The sequence below is a fragment of the Mobula birostris genome, chromosome 14 (assembly GCF_030028105.1).
Source record: "Mobula birostris isolate sMobBir1 chromosome 14, sMobBir1.hap1, whole genome shotgun sequence".
Classification (NCBI taxonomy): domain Eukaryota; kingdom Metazoa; phylum Chordata; class Chondrichthyes; order Myliobatiformes; family Myliobatidae; genus Mobula; species Mobula birostris.
This window is the reverse complement of record NC_092383.1, coordinates 96933872-96954052: the sequence shown is the minus strand read 5'-3', so window position 1 is coordinate 96954052 and position 20181 is coordinate 96933872. Positions and strand designations below refer to the sequence as shown.

The 20181-nt window shown below is 47.2% G+C and overlaps 1 protein-coding gene and 1 long non-coding RNA gene across 3 annotated transcripts in view; one reads left to right on the top strand and one right to left on the bottom strand.

Moving 5' to 3' along the window:
- LOC140210138 (uncharacterized) overlaps positions 1-20181 on the top strand; it is a 37334-nt gene that overhangs the window by 9736 nt on the left and 7417 nt on the right. Inside the window, exons 2-3 of the long non-coding RNA XR_011889165.1 lie at positions 6115-6220; positions 10084-10237. This is a non-coding gene — a long non-coding RNA (uncharacterized lncRNA). The remainder of the gene's footprint in view (positions 1-6114; positions 6221-10083; positions 10238-20181) is intronic.
- Positions 1158-14365, bottom strand: LOC140210137 (CD48 antigen-like). Of its 2 annotated transcripts, XM_072279017.1 has the most exons (6): positions 14261-14365; positions 11019-11339; positions 7492-7773; positions 4511-4660; positions 4259-4347; positions 1158-2901 (listed from the first exon to the last, which is right to left on the bottom strand). In XM_072279017.1, the coding sequence occupies exons 1-6, from the start codon at positions 14313-14315 to the stop codon at positions 2848-2850; spliced, it is 951 nt and encodes a 316-aa protein (XP_072135118.1). In that variant the 5' UTR covers positions 14316-14365; the 3' UTR covers positions 1158-2847. The 2 variants fall into 2 exon arrangements, with proteins under 2 accessions (XP_072135118.1, XP_072135117.1); XM_072279016.1 differs by having other exon boundaries at positions 1158-4347.

Here is a 20181-nt window from a genome sequence, read left to right as displayed (position 1 = left end):
TCTCAGGATGAGGCTTTTCATCCCAGGACGAGGGAGATGCCCTCTTTTTTTAAAGAAAGGGGCTTCCCTTCCTCCACCATCAACTCTGCTCTCAAACGCATCTCCCCCATTTCAGGCTCATCTGCTCTCACTCCATCCTCCCATCACCCCACTAGGATTAGGGTTCCCCTGGTCCTCACCTACCACCCCACCAGCCTTTGAGTCCAACATATTATTCTCTGTAACTTCCGCCACCTCCAACGGGATCCCACCACTAAGCACATCTTTCCCTCCCCCCCTCTGCTTTCTGCAGGGATCGCTCCCTACGCGACTCCCTTGTCCATTCGTCCCCCCCATCCCTTCCCACCGATCTCCCTCCCGGCACTTATCCTTGTAAGCGGAACAAGTGCTACACATGCCCTTACACTTCCTCCCTTACCACCATTCAGGGCTCCAAACAGTCCTTCCAGGTGAGGCGACACTTCACCTGTGAGTCAGCTGGGGTGATATACTGCGTCCGGTGCTCCCGATGTGGCCTTCTATATATTGGCGAGACCCGACGCAGACTGGGAGATCGTTTTGCTGAACACCTACGCTCTGTCCACCAGAGAAAGCAGGATCTCCCAGTGGCCACACATTTTAATTCCACATCCCATTTTCATTCTGATATGTCTATCCACGGCCTCCTCTACTGTAAAGATGAAGCCACACTCAGGTTGGAGGAACAACACCTTATATTCCGTCTGGGTAGCCTCCAACCTGATGGCATGAACATTGACTTCTCTAACTTCTGCTAATGCCCCACCTCCCACTCGTACCCCAGCCGTTATTTATTTATATACACACATTCTTTCTCTCTCTCTCCTTGTTCTCCCTCTGTCCCTCTGACTATATCCCTTGCCCATCCTCTGGATTTTTCCCCCCCCTGCCCCTTTTCCTTCTCCCTGGGCCTCCTGTCCCATGATCCTCTCATATCCCTTTTGCCAATCACCTGTCCAGCTCTTGGCTCCATCCCTCCCCCTCCTGTCATCTCCTATCATTTTGCATCTCCCCCTCCTCCTCCCACTTTCAAATCTCTTACTAGCTCTTCCTTCAGTTAGTCCTGACGAAAGGTCTCGGCCCGAAACGTCGATTGTACCTCTTCCTAGAGATGCTGCCTGGCCTGCTGCGTTCACCAGCAACTTTGATGTGTGTGGCTTGAATTTCCAGCATCTGCAGAATTCCTCCTGTTAATGTCTTGGGAATCAAAGTTGGCAGTAAAAACATCAGTAATTTCAGATATGCAGATAACACTGTGTTAATTGCAAGTACGAAGGAAGAACTACAAAACTTAATTGAAATAATTGTTGAAGAAAGTGCAAAAATGGGTCTATCTCTCAATTGGAAAAAGACAGAATGTATGGTGATATCCAAAAAGAAGGAGAATCCTATCTGCAGACTGAGAATAAACGGGGAAGACATAAAACAAGTACAGAACTTTTGCTACTTAGGAAACTGGGTGACATCAGATGGCAGGTGTGACATGGACATCAAAAGAAAAATAGGGATGGCAAAAGATACCTTTACGAGAATGAAGAGTAAACTGACCAACACTAAACTAGGCATGACAACCCAGCTCAGAGTACTGAAATGTTACGTTTATCCAGTTATGTTATATGGCTCAGAATGTTGGACAATATCTAGTAACATGAGGAAACGAATTGTAGCAGCAGAGATGTGGTTCTTGAGGAGGATGCAAAGAATATCATGGACGAAACGAATATCTAATGAGAATGTCATGAACAGAGCAAACACAAAAAGAGAAATAATGTATGAGATCATGAAAAGGCAATGTAACTTCATTGGACATGTGATTAGGAAAGAGGAGTTAGAATGCACGGTAATTATGGGAAAGATTGAAGGGAAGAAAGCAAGAGGAAGGCAAAGACAAATGATGATGGAGACAGCAGCCAGAGAACTGGAAATGAATACCAATGAATTGATCCACTTGACGCGAAACAGGAGTGTGTGGGCCATGGCAGTCAAAGCTCAAACTGGGCACAGCAACTGAAGATGATGATGATCATATGAGAAATGTTTGATGGGTATGGGTCTGTACTCGCTGGAATTCAGAAGGATGAGGGGGGATCTCATATGAAACCTTTCGAATGTTGAAAGGCCTAGACAGAGTACTTGTGGAAGGAAAGTTTCCCATGGTGGGAGAGTCCAGGACAAGAGGGCACAGCCTCAGGATAGAGGTGCGCTCTTACAAAACAGAGATTTGGTGAAATTTCTTTAGCCAAAGGGTGGTGAATTTGTGGAATTTGTTGCCACAGGCAGCTGTGGAGGCCAGATCGTTGGATATATTTAAGGCAGAGATTGATATGTTCTTGATTGGACATGTCATCAAAGATTACGGGGAGAAGTCTGGGAACTGGGGTTGAGAAGGAGAGAAAAAAATCCACCATGATTGAATGGTGGAGCAGGCTCGATGGGCCAGACGGCCTAATTCTGCTCCTATGTCTTATGGTCTTACGGCCTTATTCATTTATTTATGAAATGCAGTAGAAGTTGGGGTAAATAGATCAATGATTTACAGGGGACATGTTCCCACAAAATCTGTTCCGCTGCAGAAAGCTAGTGACAACTGTTAAACTAATATTCAATACCTACAAAGCACAGCAGGAAAGAGGGGCCAAGCTTTTGTCCTGTAGACCTCAGCCCAACGGTGAGACTCAGAGGACCCCAGTATCACCCACCCACCAGTCCATATTCGGTCCCCCCTGAGAGTCTGTGCTGTTCAGCAAGAAGAAGGATCATTGTAGACTGTAGGACACTGTCCAGGGGCTCTGTCCTCAGCCCATCCACGATGGGGTCTGGCACGGTACATTACTGCCTCGCAGTCAGTGGGGTGAGTCTGCAAACTACTTCCGGACCAACAAACTACAACAGAAACACAAGTTGTCAGTCCACAATGGGTGAGTTAAGGGAAACAGAGACAGGACACACTGTGCCAGGGAGTCAGAGATTGGGACACCCAGAGACAGGACCCAGGGACAGGAAATACAGACCAGGACACAGACAGAGTAATACAGACCAGGACCCAGGGACAGGGGAATACAGACCAGGACCGAGGGACAGGAAATAGAGACCAGGACACAGACAGGGTAATACAGACCAGGACCCAGGGACAGGAAATAGAGACCAGGACCCAGGGACAGGAAATAGAGACCAGGACACAGAGACAGGGTAATACAGACCAGGACTCAGGGACAGGGAAATACAGACCAGGACACAGAGACAGGGTAATACAGACCAGGGCACAGGGACAGAGAGATACAGACCAGGACACAGAAACAGAAACCATAGACAGATGGTACAGAGCAGGACCCAGAGAGATGGAAATACAGACCAGGACACAGAGACAGGGAAATACAGACCAGGACACAGAGGCAGGGAGATACAGACCAGAACATCAAGACAATGAGATACAGACCAGGGCCCAGTTAGGGAGCTACAGACCAGGGCGGAGTTAGGATATGGAAGCAGGGAGATACAGAGACAAGGACTCTGGAGAGGGGAGACATGGAGATTGGGCACATCAAAACGTGACACATGGACACAAAAGACCTGGACATGCAAAACGACACACAATGATGGAAACTCGGATCACCCAATCGACTGTCAAACAATGATACTAACCTAGCATCAGCATGGCCTCATTCTCAGTGCATTCTGAATGAACTCACACACTGCCCATCGACACGAATATTAAATCCATAACTGATCATCAGAAATGCACATACTACTGGGCATAACTGCATGTATAGGGACAGGGTAACCCAGTGACTGGGAGTGTGGGGACAGGGTACCCCAGTGACTGGGTGTGGGGGGGAGAATGTACCTCAATGACTCGGTGTGTTGGTGACCGTGTATCGCAGTGACAGTGTGTGGGGTTGGTGTCAGTGTAGCCCAGTGACTGGGAGTGTGGGGACAATGTGCTCAGTAACTGTGTGTGTGTATGTGGAGTGTACAATTACTGTTAGATCTGCCAGACCAGACCTGGAGATCACTGAGGCAAAGTTTCAATTGACTCCTCAGTGGTACGTGGGATCTTGCTGTGCCTCCGTGTGTGCGCTGCTGAGTTCCGCAGTGGTGGTTGGAACGATCTCCGGTGACGGGGACCTGTGGTTGATCCTGGGATTGTGCAGATTACATGTAGGCCTTATGTTCAGTCTGCACCAAGGAGGGTGAGTGACCCACAGTGGCCTCTTTCCAGGGGTAATGTGTCTGTCATTACCCTGTCATTCCCCTTGGGGGGCTGCCAGACACTGCGATTCTTCTGCATCCTCTGAAGATTTGTGTAAATGATGCCCGTCTCCGCTTGGTCTGTGGGACAGAAAGGAGAGGTGACAGGGTCTGTACTAAAACTATTCCCCACTTTACCCCATCTAACCCCTCTCTCCCATCCCTGTTGTCACCCCCCTGCCCACCTCCTCTCTCTCCCTCCCCCAAATGCTAGACTCAACGACAGGGTGTCAGATCCACTTACCTTCAGTCCCTGAAGTTACTTCCCTTCCCTCAGGTCTTCTCCTCCGTGTGACCGTGAGGATCACAGTGACAACAAAGATCAGGAGGGTCCCCACCGCTGACAGTACAGTCATCAGCATCACTGAGTCTAACGCTGCTGTTGTTTTAGGGGCTGTAACACAGAGGAGAAAAGATTTCCTGATGAATCCAGTCCTCATGCTCCCAGTGACACAGGATTGACGAATTCACCCCATCCCTCCTCAGTTGGAGAAAACTCCCTGTCATCTCAACATGGTCCCTCAGTACCCTACAATCACTATCACATAACTCCCCTCCAAACACCACCTCTCCACCCTGCTCCTCTCCCTTCCAACATCCCTCAGTCCCTCCACCCCATTCCCTCCAATCTCCATCACATCACTGTCCTGCACTGCTCCCCTCCAATACCCCTCGGTCCTCTCTCCATTCCCCATTCCCTCCAATCACTATCAAATCACTCCTCTCCCTTCTCCTCCCCTCCAATACCCCTAGACCCCTCAGTCCCCATTCCCTCCAATCTCCATCACATCGCTGTCCTGCACCTCTCCCCCTAATACCTCTCAATCTCCTTGCTCCCCATTCCCTCTAATCACCATTGCATCACTGTCCTGCACCCCTCTTCTCCCCTCCAATACCCCTCAGTCCTCTCTCCATCCCCATTCCCTCCAATCACCATCACATCTCTCCCCTCCCTTCCCCTCCCCTCCAATACCCCTCAATCCCCTCATCCCCTAGTCACTATCACATCACTGCTCTCCACCACCCTTCTACACTGTGGTGCCCCCACTGGTACACAGAAGAAGAATACAGTTGACAGACATATTTGGAAATGTTTGTGACAGGAATTAAGGAAATGGCAGAGGAATCAAAACTGAAGTTCCCATCTTCTCAAACAAAGGTACAAAAAATCTCCCAGAAATACAAAGACCCTGTGGCCTTAACCAGCGAGGAAAGAAAAGCTGTTCTCTAAAGCTGTTATCCTCTGCCTCATCCAGTCCTCAGTCACCCCTCACACATCCTCAGTTCCCTGTAACACAGACTCTGTCCACTGCTGTTAATCATTTCCCTCATCCATTCCCTCGATAACCCCTCTTTCTCAGTGCCTGTGCCAGTGACTGCAACTCCGCTCAGGTCCATCCAGTTCTTTCTCACTGACTTCAGGATTGAAGGACGTCATTTTAGAACTGAGTTGTGGAGAAATTACTTTAGTCAGAGGGTGGTAAATCTGTGGAATTTGTTGCCACGAGCGGCTGTGAAGGCCAAGGGTGTATTTAAGGGAGAGATAGGGAGGTTCTTGATTTACCAGGGCACCAAAGGGTGTGCGGTGAAAGCAGGGGAGTGGGGATGACTGGAAGAATTGGATCAGCCCATGATTGAATGGTGGAGCGGGATCGAAGGGTCGAATGGCCTACTTCTGCTCCTATATCTTATGGTCTTATGATTGTTTTGTGTCTGATATTACCCCCGCTTGTCACAACCACAGATTCGGCAGTACAGTAGATACGGCAATCGCACTTGTGAATTTGCACGTGTTGGGTAATTATTATTTAATTGTGATGGTATTTAACTACATTCTTGTCGTCGTAGAGCTTGTCGAGACTTGGACAGAGCATAGCAAAGCTTCGCTGCCGTTTTGCATTCGGCCTTCCCTGAGCCATTGGACTTTCAAAATCACTGACTCTGAAGACTAACGGTATTCGTTTAATGTTTAGATATTCTTTTCAGCCGCAGTGTAGGCTTCGTTTCCCTTTCGAGAGTTTTAGTTAACGACCCTCTTTGGCCTAGCACTTATTGTTTTATTTCCCCTTGTTTGAATGAAAGTCTGAACTATCGACCTGCTTCAGTGTCTCTCACTCCGCACTTGGGCCATATCGGAACCGTGGTGACACTGCTTCCTGACACTGTCACCAGGAACCCCTCTTCCCCATCACCGTGTATCACTGAATGTACCCACTGATACTGACTGAGTTCCTCACGTTTTCCCTTCATCCCTCCTCTCCACAAACTCCCGGAGTCACTAAATGTATGTCCAGTGATGTCATTCAATCTCCCTTACCTAGTTCCTCAGAAACCCCTCTTCCTCAGTCTCCAGTGCCACTGACTGTTTCTCCACTGATGTTAATCCTGTTCCCTCACACTATCCCTCTGCAGCCCCTCTTCCCTCGTGTCTTTGTCCCTGTCTGTATCTCTGATGATGTTGATCCGGCTCCCTGACACTGTCCATTACTGCTCTGTGAGATTTGCCCCGTTCCCCGCAGAACTGAGGCTGAGTCAGTGTCCTGATCCGGCTGCTCCGGGCTTCGTGTCTGCAAACGTCGCAACGATTTTCCCCATTGTGTGATGAACTGAGGCTGAGTTAATGTCCTGATTCAGCTGCTCCAGGCTTCGTGTCTATGGACTCACTGGTTAATCTAACTCTCACATTCTCCCTCTGAAATCACTCACAGCAAGGGTCCTGTATCATAGACCAGATCTCCACAAATATTAGTCCAATTCTGTCAAAAAGAAAACTCTCAGTATACCTCCTTCCCCAGCACATGTGCCACGGATTGTATTTCCTCTGATTTTAATCCAGCTCCCTCACAATGGCCCTCAGTAACCCCTCTCCTCAAACTCAGCCTCCACCTCCCTGATGACTCAGTGCCTCAGCTATCCGAAATAATCCTTCCCTCCAATCGAATCACTCCCTCCCTCCAGCAACAGTGCACAGTTGATTCAGTGTGGACCTTCTGCAAAATGTACTGCAGTTCCTCACCCAGTCTGTGCTGACAAATATGAGCAGAGGCCTGAGTATAAAATACAAAAAATGAAGGTTGCTGATAAAGTAAATGGTTCTCTACAGTACCCTCTCAAACAGTGTCAGAGTGCAGAATAGATACAAACTGAAGCTCCTCTGTGCTGTCCCATCTCACACTTCTGGGACGGGGAGATAACTAAATCCCAACTTCATCTTCTGACACTCACGACATGTGTCCAGATTACAGACGTCCCCCAGCCGGACCTGTGCGGTGTCCTCACTGATGGAGTTTCTGGCCTCACACCTGTACACAACATCCTCCATCTCTGCTGTGCAATCAACCTGCATCGTCTTTCCGTCTTTCCAGATGTGATGGCTGCTGTTGTCTCCTGTAACTTCTCTCTTCCAACTGAATCTGGAGGGGTTGCCAGAGGTCACGGAGCAGGTCAGGGTGAGGTTACAAGTCCCAGTGATGTTCTGAACTGTGATGTTTGCTCCTGACACGGGCTCTGAGGGTGTGAGGGAGAGATGAAAGATGAATAAAGGAGATTCTTGTGGACACCTCGATCCCCAACTCCTCCATCCCATCCCCAACACTCCAGAGTGAACTTCAAGCCAATCCCACCTCAATTTTACCCAACAGTTTAACCCTTCCCTCACCAGTCACTTGCTGCTGGAGGAAGTTCCCACGTGCACTACCCACACTCACCTACAAACTCTCCTCCATTTCCTCTTTATAGCGCTCTATTCCAGGAATTCTCTCCATTTCCATGTCGTTAGTTACTCCTGTGTGTGGTCCCAGCTTCCCTTTGAAACCTGACTGAGCCCCACCCTTGACCTGCCCTGAACCTGGTCCAACCTAAGACACAGCCCAGTCTATTCTGTCAGTCTCTCCATCTCCACGCTGCCTGCCCAGATTATGATGATGTCTTAAGTCTGTGTCATTTCTTTCATCTCTGTTCTCATACCCTCTCCAACCAAAAGTAACAGTAAGGTTCATCTGGCCGTCTCCTTCTACCCCACTCGTCTCCCTATTCAGTGCATCAACATCTATGCTTCCTGGTCCTTTCAATGAGACTCCATTGAATCATAGAGCATTGCAGTGCCAAAACAAACCCTTCAGTCCATCTAGTCCATTCCTAGTCCCATTGATACTCATCTGGACATCGCCTTCCACATCCCTTTCAATATTTATCCCAATTTCTGTTAGACAGTGAAATCGAACCTGGTTCCAACACTTCCACCTGCATCGTGTTCGACCCTCTGAGTGAAGTAGTTTCTCCCACCTTCCCCTATAACTCAGGTCCTCGAGTCCTGATACTCTGCACTCTTTCAACCTAATTGATACCTTTCCTGTACGTAGGTGACCAGAATTGCACAAATACTCCAAATTAGGCCTCTCCAAGGTCTTATACAATTTCAGCATAACATCCCAACCCCTGGACTCAGTTCTTTGATTTATGAAGGCCAATGTGCTAAAAGCTTTTTTTATGATCCTATCTACCTGTGATACCACTTTCAAGAAATTATGGAATTGTATTCCCAGATATCTCTATTCTACTACACTCCTGAGTGCCCAACCACTCATCATTTATGTCCCACCCTGGTTTAATTCCCAAGAGTCAAGGCTTCGTACTTGTCTGCATTAAATTCAACCTGCAAATTTTCGGCTCATTATTCCTGCTGGTCCCGATCCTTCTACAGGCTTTGATAGTCTTCTTCACTGTCCACTATACCCACAACTACTGTCATCAGCAAATTTGAAGATCCACTTACATTCCACTCCCTTCCCTCTTTCTTACATATTTTGACCAGTTTCTCCCTGAGTAACACCTCGCTCTGCTCTTCTGCCAAACCCACAACTCCCACCACTCCACATCCCACTCCACTTTTTGGACATCCAGAGGAGGGGGGCTTCATATGAACTTTCACAGTTTCCCTTCCCTCCATGAAGGAAACCAAAAGCTGAAACAGAGATTGACGAGCACTCCCAATGCAGTGAACTGCACTCAGTGTCCACACGGTGGCCTCCTCTCCACTGAGAAACCAGGCACAGTGTCACTGACCACCTTGAGGGACATCTCAGTTCAGGCACAATTGTGACTCAGAAGTTCTAGTTGCTGTCACTTTGATTCTCCATCCTGCTCCCACTCTGACACACTGATTCTGACTTCTGACACTATTCCAGTGAGACCAATGTATAGACAAGGACCCATCTCCAGCTGGATCTGATGCAGAACTTGTGGCTCTCCCTCCTTTATAGAGCTGATGTTCAGAACAGGTTCATTGTCTGAAAGGTTTTGTTGACTACTGTCTGATTCAGAGAGTCATAGAGTCCCAGAATACTACAGAACAGGAACAGGCCCTTCAGCCCATCTAGTCCATGCCGATTTCTTAATCTGCCTTGTCACATCAACCCGCACCCAAACCATAGCCACCAGAACCATTCCATTCATGTACCTATCCAAATTTCTTTTAAATTTTGAAATCCAACTCACATCCATCACTTCTGCTGGCAGATCATACAACATGCTCAGCACGTGTCATGAAGGATGTCCTCTTAAACATTTTACCTTTCACCCTTAACCCATGACCTCTAATTCCACTCTGACCCAATTTCAGTGGAAAAATCTTGCTTGCAATTACACTATCTATCCCCTCCATAATTTTGTAAACCTCAGTCCCTTTCTTCCCCTACTCGATCCCAGAGGAGGTCTCTGTCTTCAACCCATGTTCATGATTTTTTATCTTCTGTTTTCTATTTCCCATGTTCTGATGTTCTCCTCCTTCAAATGGTGAACATTAACACTGGGATGGAGGATGTTGTAACGTGAAGTCACCGGAGAGACACCAAAGCTGCTGGATATAGAAATGTCTGATTCACCAAAAACAGGCATCATATTGAGACAATCTTGGAAGAAACGGCCTCTGGACCCAATGTTACATAATACTGTGACATGCTAAAGGTCAAAGGTAAATGCAGGATAATTGTACAGTTACAATGTACCAACAATGCTTCCTTGGCTTACATATATTTTTCACATATCTTGTCATTCACACCCACACTCCAGACACACAAAATGAATGTTAATCAGAATTGTCTGGTTTGCAATCAACTCAGTCTGCAGCTACAGGAAAACTACTGTTCAGAGCTGCACTTTAAATTCAATCTACAATCCACTTTCATGTCTGAAGATGGGTTGTGGTGAGATTAATATTTGTATATTACTTAACTGCACAATGTGCCCTAACAGAGGAGTAATTCAGTGTAATGAACACACAGGGTCTCACTCAGCACAGCACAGCATGAAGGCTGAGGAATAAACACCTCGCTGAGCTCAGACCTCAGTCTGGACAATTAACAAGCAGTGTCCCGGGAAACAGACTGGATAACTGGGATCCCTGAGCATGACAGACCAGGCCTTTGACTGGAGATACAGTGTGTAACTGCGACCCACAGATACAGACTGTTCAGGCCATTCACACCAGGTCCATTCTCCCTGTGTGCTGAGCTCCCTCTGTCTCAGATACATGAGATTCCCCAATGTTGGTTCGATCCCTTCTGGCTCCTGTCTCAGTCCCGGTGGATGTGACGGGTGTGTCCTCCAAACTCACACTGACTCAGCCTCACTACACTGGGACCGTGATCCCAGCTCTGGACACGGGTAGTCAGTGGGGTTCAGTAAACAGAAAAACATACAGGATCTGACCTCACCCATCCATTAGGGGTATTTCAGGGACCGGTCTCACTCACCGTACACCTCCAGTCGCACTGTTGTTTTATATTCATTTCCTGAACTTGCTGCTGTACAAATCACCTCATAATCACCAGAGTCCTCCCTCCGTAGATTATGGATTTCCAGACCGGCATTCCCAGGATGATAGGTTATCCTGTTCTTGTACTGCTCATTACTGAAGTAGCTGATGTTCCCATTCAAGTACTTCACAATCATATTTCTGGGTGATACCCGAATCCAATAAACCTCATCGTCCGAACTGACTGGTCTCCCAAAAGGTAAGGAGACTGAGTGTCCCTGAGTTCCGGTCACCGTGGTAGGGGGAGCCCCAGTCCCAGCTGAGGAGACAAGACAAGACAGTCCGTAGGTGAGGTCAGTGATAGGAAGAGGAATCAGACCTGGGAAAATCAAAGACACAGGAGGAAGCCAAGCGGCCCATCATGTTGTTCCCAGCCCCATGAGACAGACAGCACAAAGTCAGTGTTGTTTCATGCCGAGACCCTTCATCAGGACTCCAGACTCTCTGTACCCGGCCCTCAGAAATGAAGTTACAGCCTGCAGCCGGATATCAATGGTCAGGTGGGGGGGGGGGGGGGGTCACAGGTATTTTCTAGGAAGTTTGGGGTGAGATACTGGGATACCCTCACTGTGAGTGTGCAGGGGTCAGGAGGTCGACTGATCGGACTCACAATGACCACCACTCAGCCGGAATTGTCCCTGGATCTGGGTCCCCCAGGATCTGACTCTCCTCCAGAGGTGGTTCAGCAAAACTAAAAAAATCCATGAGCTGCATTTCTTTGTGCAGACGTGCCTTGTTTATAAGAGAGGATGGAGGGGAATAGCTAGAGTGGTTCAAGCTGACAGGAGGGTGACAGTAACTCAAATAACCACACGTTACAACAGTGCTGTGGAGAAGAACATCTCTGATGCACAACACCTTGAACCTTGAAGTGGATGGGCGACAGCAGCAGAAGACCATGAACATACCCTGAGTGGCCACTTTATTAGGTGCAGGATGTTATCAATAAATGGCCGCAGAGTGTAAAATCTCCCCAGACACTGAGCAACCGGGGTTACATTTGCAAACATGACCACAAACGTCTTGATCTTTGTATTGTTACCCAACCCACAAACAGATCCTAACGCGGTTAATGGGATCAGGGAGGACTGACTCAGAGTCTGGTGTGGCTTTCAGCTCCTGTGACACTGGCATTAGTACTGGAGAAGGAGAGCACTGTTCCACTGGGACAGACTGTGATCAGAATTCCACTGAATCCAATCACGAGGGAGGTAGACTGAGTTTAAGTTCGATAAAACTGTGTTGGGAGGAGGACCCCAATGCTGGGAAATCTGGAAGGTTGAAGAGGAGCAACAAGGAAGGGGAGAGGGGTCTCGATAACCAGGAGGAGAACAAACTGAATTTGTCTAAATCTGAACAAACTACTGAAGATCATATGTGAGAGTTCACTCTGCAGGAAAGTGATCATGATGCTTTTGTCATGGTGTCAGAACAACATAGACCTCAACATAATCAAGACAGAAGATCTAGTTGTTGACCCAAGGAAGTGCATGTGTGTAGACAACCCGGTCCTGATCAAAACAGCTACTGTGGAGATGGTTGACAGATTCGAAGCAGACATCTTTATCAACAGCATAGTCTCCTCGTCTCTCCAACTCACACAGTGACCAAGAAAGCACGTCAACCCAAATTGAATAAAAGTGATCAGGATGTACACCACCAGGTTCAAGAACAGGTTATTTATTGATATTTATTTATATTTGCATTTGCGCAGTTTGTTGTCTATTGACCCTGTTTACAGTTACTGTTCTATAGATTTGCTAAATGTGCCTGCAGAAAAAGAATCTCAGGGTTGTATGAGGTGACATATTTCTACTCTGATAAAACTTATTTTGAACTTTTTGAATAGAGGCCCAGTCTATTACCCACACTAGTGACATGTCAGACCCACCACATCAGAAACCAGTCTGGTGAATCTTTGTGATAATTCCCCTTCAGCTTCCATTTCTCACCCATTATCACAGATTCCAACATTGTCCCCGCTCCCAGTGTCAGCTGGAGAGTTGTGTGGTTCCCAGTTTTCTCTCTCTCCCTCCTTTTTGAAACAGTCTGTTGGAACCATTCCTGAAACTGTAGAGTTTGCCAGATGATAACCAGGAAGTTGAGTAACTCTACTGACACCTTGTCACAGACTCCGGGATGGAGATCATCAGGCCTGTGTCAATTATCCATTTTCATGATGTTATTTCATCATTGACGCTGATTGATTTTATTTCTACACTAGCATTCAACACTTGTCTATCCTGTATTTCTGGCAGGATTTTGTGTGTTCCACAAAGACACACAAAAAGCCATGGTTATTTCCTCTACTGTTCCTTCATTCCCCATTACAAAGACCCACGTCTGTCTGTAAGGGAACTACAGTTGTACCTGCTGCTGTGTTTGTTTCATGTCCTGATTCCGGCTCTCATAGTTGGCTCTTAATATCCTCCAACTTTCCATTTTCGCTTTATTCAACGATTTATCTGTGACCCTTTGCTGTGTTCGTAATCAATCTCAATCCTCAGGTTTATGACTCATTCTGCTGGTTAACAACCATTTCGGGCAATGATATCAGGATTTTCTTTATCATTCTGTCTCACTGCTTGTATGTCCATTATTGTGATTTGGGCTATTGACAGATCGACAGTCCGTCTGCCGAGAGAGAGGAAACCATGACTTGGAACCAAAAACAAAGATGACTTAACAATTTCCACTCTCTTTCTCCTTTCCAGTGCCCCTCCCCCACTTCCTGCCCACACCATTCACCATTCCTACAGCGATTCCCCATCAGGATCTTTTCCCATGAAACATCTCCAGACCAGATCCCAGTTTCTGGGTTTTGAGGCGTCTTGGGTCACATGTACTGAATTCCACATCTCTGCCAATCCTTCCCAATCCTGTGAACAACTCATAACTGTTTCTCAAGCTCCATTTCCAGAATTAGAAGCAGGATGGTTCTATGGCTACAGAAAAAGCCAATCCTCTCTCTCAATACCCACCCGTAACCAAACTTTTCTTGCTCTCCATGTCAAACTCGCGTTTTTTGAGAGTGTGACAGGAGAGGCAGCTTCACTGTGTCCAACCTACACGCTCCTTGCCCTTGTAGTGTGGGACCCAGAAATGCCCAAGTCCAGAAAGTAACAGCGAACCTGGAGAGAAGGATGTTAAAGACAAAGACTTGCTCTGAATCAAACTTACAGAGTGAGGCGCAGAGAGTTAGCCAGCAGGAGGTCAGCAGATGCCTGGTGTTCATTGTTCTCACAGAGCAGTGTAGACGTTGGTGGGCGGGCTGCACAAAGCTTCCTCTCCTAGTCGGTACGTTGTGATGAGCAGTCGACAAGAAAGTAGGTGTTGTGCAGAAGGTGAAATACAGAGGTGTGATCACAAGCAGAAAGCCACAGCGCTCGACGTCACGAGCGGACTGACTGATGTCAGTATTTCACCTCACACCAAATAAGAACAATAAAATCAGGAGGATTTTTTGGCCCCTTGTTCCTGCTCCACAATCAATGAGACTATGACTGATCTTTTATCTCATCACCACAGTCCTGACCAAAAGAATAGAAAAGCCAACATAAAGTGGTGGATATGGCCCAGTCCATCACAAGAAAAACCCTCCCCACCACTGAGCAGATCTACAAGGAGCACTGCGACAAGAAAGCAACGTGCATCATCAAGGACCCCGACCATCCAGTCCATAATCTCCTTTCATTGCTGCTGTCAGAAAGGAGGTACGGACCTCAGGTTCCACACCACCAGGTTCAGGAACAGTTACACATCAGACTCCTGAACCAGCGTGGATAACTTCACACACCGCCACTCTGAATTGATTCCACAATCGATGGACTCACTTTCAAGGATTTCATGTTGTAGAGCATATGAGGAGCATTTGATGGCTCTGGGTCTGTACTCACTGAAATTTAGAAGAATGAGTGTAAATTTCAATGAAACCTATCCAATGTTGAAAGACCTCGACAGAGGAGGACATAAGAGAACGCTTCTTATGGTGTAGGGGTGTAGGACCAGAGGACACAGCCTCCGAATCTGTCAGTCAGTCAGCGGGTGCCATTCGAATCTGGGGTTGGCAGCTATGCACCTCCATCTTTTTCCATCTTGCGACAGCACCGAGTACAGCCTCTCCTCCAGTTTGTTCTCGCTGGCCGCCTTGGCACTGCCCGCCGCCCCCCCTGCCGAACTTGTGCCCGAGGCTGTGTCGGCCTCCAGCCACGGCTGCTTCTTCGAGCTCGGCCCTTCCTCAGGCGGTGGCCTTGGGCAGGTCCAGGCACACGGTGCAGCGCCCAAGCTCATCATGTCTCTTCTAACTAGGTGCGTAGCAAACGATTCGTAGATACGTGGTGAGGCTTTAATCTCTTCCACGGAAGATGGCCGTTGGCTCACAAGGAGCTCATCCGCCCTTTGTCAGGTCTTGTTTTTTTTTAGTCCTGCTGGGTGTCCTCACACCCTCCTCACCAGACGAAGTCTGGTGGGGGAGCCGGCCAAGTCCTCTACCCTGTTATAGTGACAAACAGGTCCCCAGCAGAGCTATACCTCGTTGTTATACAGTGATAGACCCGTGTCATGAGTACAAGTGCCAGGCGCCTGCCCCCAGCCTAATCTCTCCGAGCGTCCAGCGCCCGACCAAAAACCAACAGAGGAATAGAGGAATAGTTCCTCCGAAGAAGAACGTCAATTTACCTGATCTGACACAAACTCTATTTTATTCTCCATTTGCCTCTTCCTCTGCCCACCTGATCAAACAATCTCATCTCCCCGAAGTCTGAAGATTTCGTACAACAAAGCAAGGAATTGAATGCTGGCCCTGTGGATTGTCAGTCAGGAGGGGATTAAAAAACTGTAGAACACTGAATGAGCCAGGGACAGGGGAAACAGTAAAAACAAATATATTCTTGTAATGGAAGGAATGGAGGCAGCCATCTTATGTGTGTCTCTGTGGCCACCATTTTGTGAGCTGGCTCCCCCCCGGGGACGGTTTCATCAGAGCAGCAAAAAGTAGATGCAGTGGGGTCAACAATCTGATAAATAAGAGATCATTTCCAAATAAAAAGCTGTTTTTGATTTTGTCAGACTGACAGGCTTATCAAAGAAACAGCCTGTGTGACCTGAGGAAGACTGAGCTGCGTATTTGGATGAACTGGGTTGAACAAAGGAAGTGACATGGGGCAAGAGCAATAAATTAATACTGTTTGTGGCCTTGTGCCGGATCCAGTGAGAGGCTGGCACAGGTGAGTCAGATGAAACAGAGCCACTGAAATCGAAACACAACAGTTTAATCGACAAGGCAGAGAATACGAATGAAGGGTTTCAGCGACACAAGAAGTGTGTGACCTTGGTGAAAGTCTTGCAAAGTTGTAACATGGTGGCAGGAAGTGGTTGAGGCTGTGAAACAGAAAATGGTGCTGGAGTCCAGCTGTCTCTGGAGTGAGAGAGAAAACACATACAGGTGGGCAGCAGGAAGTTCTGCTGTCTCACAACTCCAGCAAACCCAGTTTAAACCCGGTTTTAGATTCCATTTCATTCATCCCATCACCTCCCCCACATTCTACCCCTCACCCTCTCAGTGGGGGCAATTTATAGTGGTCAATTAACCCACCACCCTTCTGTCTTTGGAATCTGGGAGGAAATAGGAGCACCCGGGGTAAACTGAGCCTTCACTGGGAGAACATGCAAACTCCACACAGATGGAGTCTATGTGGACACTAAGGGGCAGAAGACGCTGGTGGGAGTTGTGTACAGGCCACCTAACAGTAGTAGTGAGGTCGGAGATGGTATTAAACAGGAAATTAGAAATGTGTGCAATAAAGGAACAGCAGTTATAATGGGTGACTTCAATCTACATGTAGATTGGGTGAACCAAATTGGTAAAGGTGCTGAGGAAGAGGATTTCTTGGAATGTATGCGGGATGGTTTTTTGAACCAACATGTCGAGGAACCGACTAGAGAGCAGGCTATTCTGGACTGGGTTTTGAGCAATGAGGAAGGGTTAATTAGCAATCTTGTCGTGAGAGGCCCCTTGGGTAAGAGTGACCATAATATGGTGGAATTCTTCATTAAGATGGAGAGTGACATAGTTAATTCAGAAACAAAGGTTCTGAACTTAAAGAGGGGTAACTTTGAAGGTATGAGATGTGAATTAGCTAAGATAGACTGGCAAATGACACTTAAAGGATTGATGGTGGATATGCAATGGCAAGCATTTAAAGGTTGCATGGATGAACTGCAACAAATGTTCATCCCAGTTTGGCAAAAGAATAAATCAAGGAAGGTAGTGCACCCGTGGCTGACAAGAGAAATTAGGGATAGTATCAATTCCAAAGAAGAAGCATACAAATTAGCCAGAGAAAGTGGCTCACCTGAGGACTGGGAGAAATTCAGAGTTCAGCAGAGGAGGACAAAGGGCTTAATTAGGAAGGGGAAAAAAGATTATGAGAGAAAACTGGCAGGCAACATAAAAACGGACTGTAAATGCTTTTATAGATATGTAAAAAGGAAAAGACTGGTAAAGACAAATGTAGGTCCCCTGCAGACAGAAACAGGTGAATTGATTATGGGGAGCGAGGACATGGCAGACCAATTGAATAATTACTTTGGTTCTGTCTTCACTAAGGAGGACATAAATAATCTTCCAGAAATAGTAGGGGACAGAGGGTCCAGTGAGATGGAGGAACTGAGCGAAATACATGTTAGTAGGGAAGTGGTGTTAGGTAAGTTGAAGGGATTGAAGGCAGATAAATCCCCAGGGCCAGATGGTCTGCATCCCAGGGTGCTTAAGGAAGTAGCCCAAGAAATAGTGGATGCATTAGTGATAATTTTTCAAAACTCGTTAGATTCTGGACTAGTTCCTGAGGATTGGAGGGTGGCTAATGTAACTCCACTTTTTAAAAAAGGAGGGAGAGAGAAACCGGGGAATTATAGACCGGTTGGCCTAACGTTGGTGGTAGGGAAACTGCTGGAGTCAGTTTCAAGGATGTGATAACAGCACATTTGGAAAGCGGTGAAATGATCAGACAAAGTCAGCATGGATTTGTGAAAGGAAAATCATGTCTGACGAATCTCATAGAGTTTTTTGAGGATGTAACTAGTAGAGTGGATAGGGGAGAACCAGTGGATGTGGTATATTTGGATTTTCAGAAGGCTTTTGACAAGGTCCCACTCAGGAGATTAGTGTGCAAACTTAAAGCACACGGTATTGGGGCTAAGGTATTGGTGTGGGTGGAGAGATGGTTAGCAGACAGGAAGCAAAGAGTGGGAATAAACAGGACCTTTTCAGAATGGCAGGCGGTGACTAGTGGGGTACCGCAAGGCTCAGTGCTGGGACCCCAGTTGTTTACAATATATATTAATGACTTGGATGAGGGAATTAAATGCAGCATCTCCAAGTTTGCAGATGACACGAAGCTGGGTGGCAGTGTTAGCTGTGAGGAGGATGCTAAGAGGATGCAGGGTGACTTGGATAGGTTGGGTGAGTGGGCAAATTCATGGCAGATGCAATTTAATGTGGAGTTATCCACTTTGGTGGCAAAAATAGGAAAACAGATTATTATCTGAATGGTGGCCGATTAGGAAAAGGGGAGGTGCAACGAGACCTGGGTGTCATTATACACCGGTCATTGAAAGTGGGCATGCAGGTACAGCAGGCGGTGAAAAAGGCGAATGGTATGCTGGCATTTATAGCGAGGGGATTTGAGTACAGGAGCAGGGAGGTACTACTGCAGTTGTACAAGGCCTTGGTGAGACCACACCTGGAGTATTGTGTGCAGTTTTGGTCCCCTAATCTGAGGAAAGACATCCTTGCCATAGAGGGAGTACAGAGAAGGTTCACCAGATTGATTCCTGGGATGGCAAGACTTTCATATGAAGAAAGACTGGATGAACTGGACTTGTACTCGTTGGAATTTAGAAGATTGAGGGGGGATCTGATTGAAACGTATAAGATCCTAAAGGGATTGGACAGGCTAGATGCAGGAAGATTGTTCCCGATGTTGGGAAAGTCCAGAACAAGGGGTCACAGTTTGAGGATAGAGGGGAAGCCTTTTAGGACCGAGATTAGGAAAAACTTCTTCACACAGAGAGTGGTGAATCTGTGGAATTCTCTGCCACAGGAAACAGTTGAGGCCAGTTCATTGGCTATATTTAAGAGGGAGTTAGATATGGCCCTTGTGGCTACGGGGGTCAGGGGGTATGGAGGGAAGGCTGGGGCGGGGTTCTGAGTTGGTTGATCAGCCATGATCATAATAAATGGCGGTGCAGGCTCGAAGGGCCAAATGGCCTACTCCTGCACCTATTTTCTATGTTTCTAAACTGTTGTGTTTCGATTTCAGTGGCTCTGTTTCATCTGACTGACCTGTGCCAGCCTCTCCCTGGATCTGGCACAAGGCCACAAACAGTATTAATTTATTGCTCTTGCCCCATGTCACTTCCTTTGTTCAATTCAGTTCATCCAGATATGCAGCTCAGTCTTTGTCAGGTCACACAGGCTGTTTCTTTGATAAGCCTGTCAGTCTGACGAAATCAAAATGAGCTTTTTATTTGGAAATGATCTCTTATTTATCAGATTGTCGACCCCACTGCATCTACTTTTTGCTGCTCTGATCAAACCGTCCCCGGGGAGGAGCCAGCTCACAAAATGGTGGCCGCAGAGAACACACATAAAATGGCTGCCTCCATTCCTTCCACTACAGAGAATATATTTGTTTTTACTGTTTCCCCTGTCCCTGGCTCATTCAGTGTTCTACAGTTTTTTAATCCCCTCCTGACTGACAATCCACAGGGCCTGGATTCAATCCCTTGGGTTGTTGTAGGAAAGCTTCGGGCTTCGGGGAGATAAGATTGTTTGGTCAGGTGGGCAGAGGAAGAGGCAAACGGAGAATAAACTAGAGTTTGTGTTGGATCAGGGTAAATGGGCGTTCCTCTGTTTGGAGGCTGTGTCCTCTGGTCCTACACCCCTCCACCATAAGAAGTGTCCTCTTACGTCCTCTGCCGAGGTCTTTCAACATTCGATAGGTTTCAATGAAATTTCCACTCATTCTTCCAAATTTCAGCGAGTACAGACCCAGAGCCATCAAATACTCCTCATATGCTCTACAACATGAAATCCTTGA

Bases quoted from the DNA above. Each gene is read 5' to 3' on its own strand.
- LOC140210137 (XM_072279016.1), bottom strand. From the start codon at position 14,315: ATGAACACCAGGCATCTGCTGACCTCCTGCTGGCTAACTCTCTGCGCC. The intron at 4,661-7,491 runs GTGAGTGTCAGA...TCTGTGTTACAG, and splicing joins CTGTAATCTGGACACATGTC to CCCCTAAAACAACAGCAGCG. The intron at 4,348-4,510 runs GTAAGTGGATCT...TCTGTCCCACAG, and splicing joins AGTAACTTCAGGGACTGAAG to ACCAAGCGGAGACGGGCATC.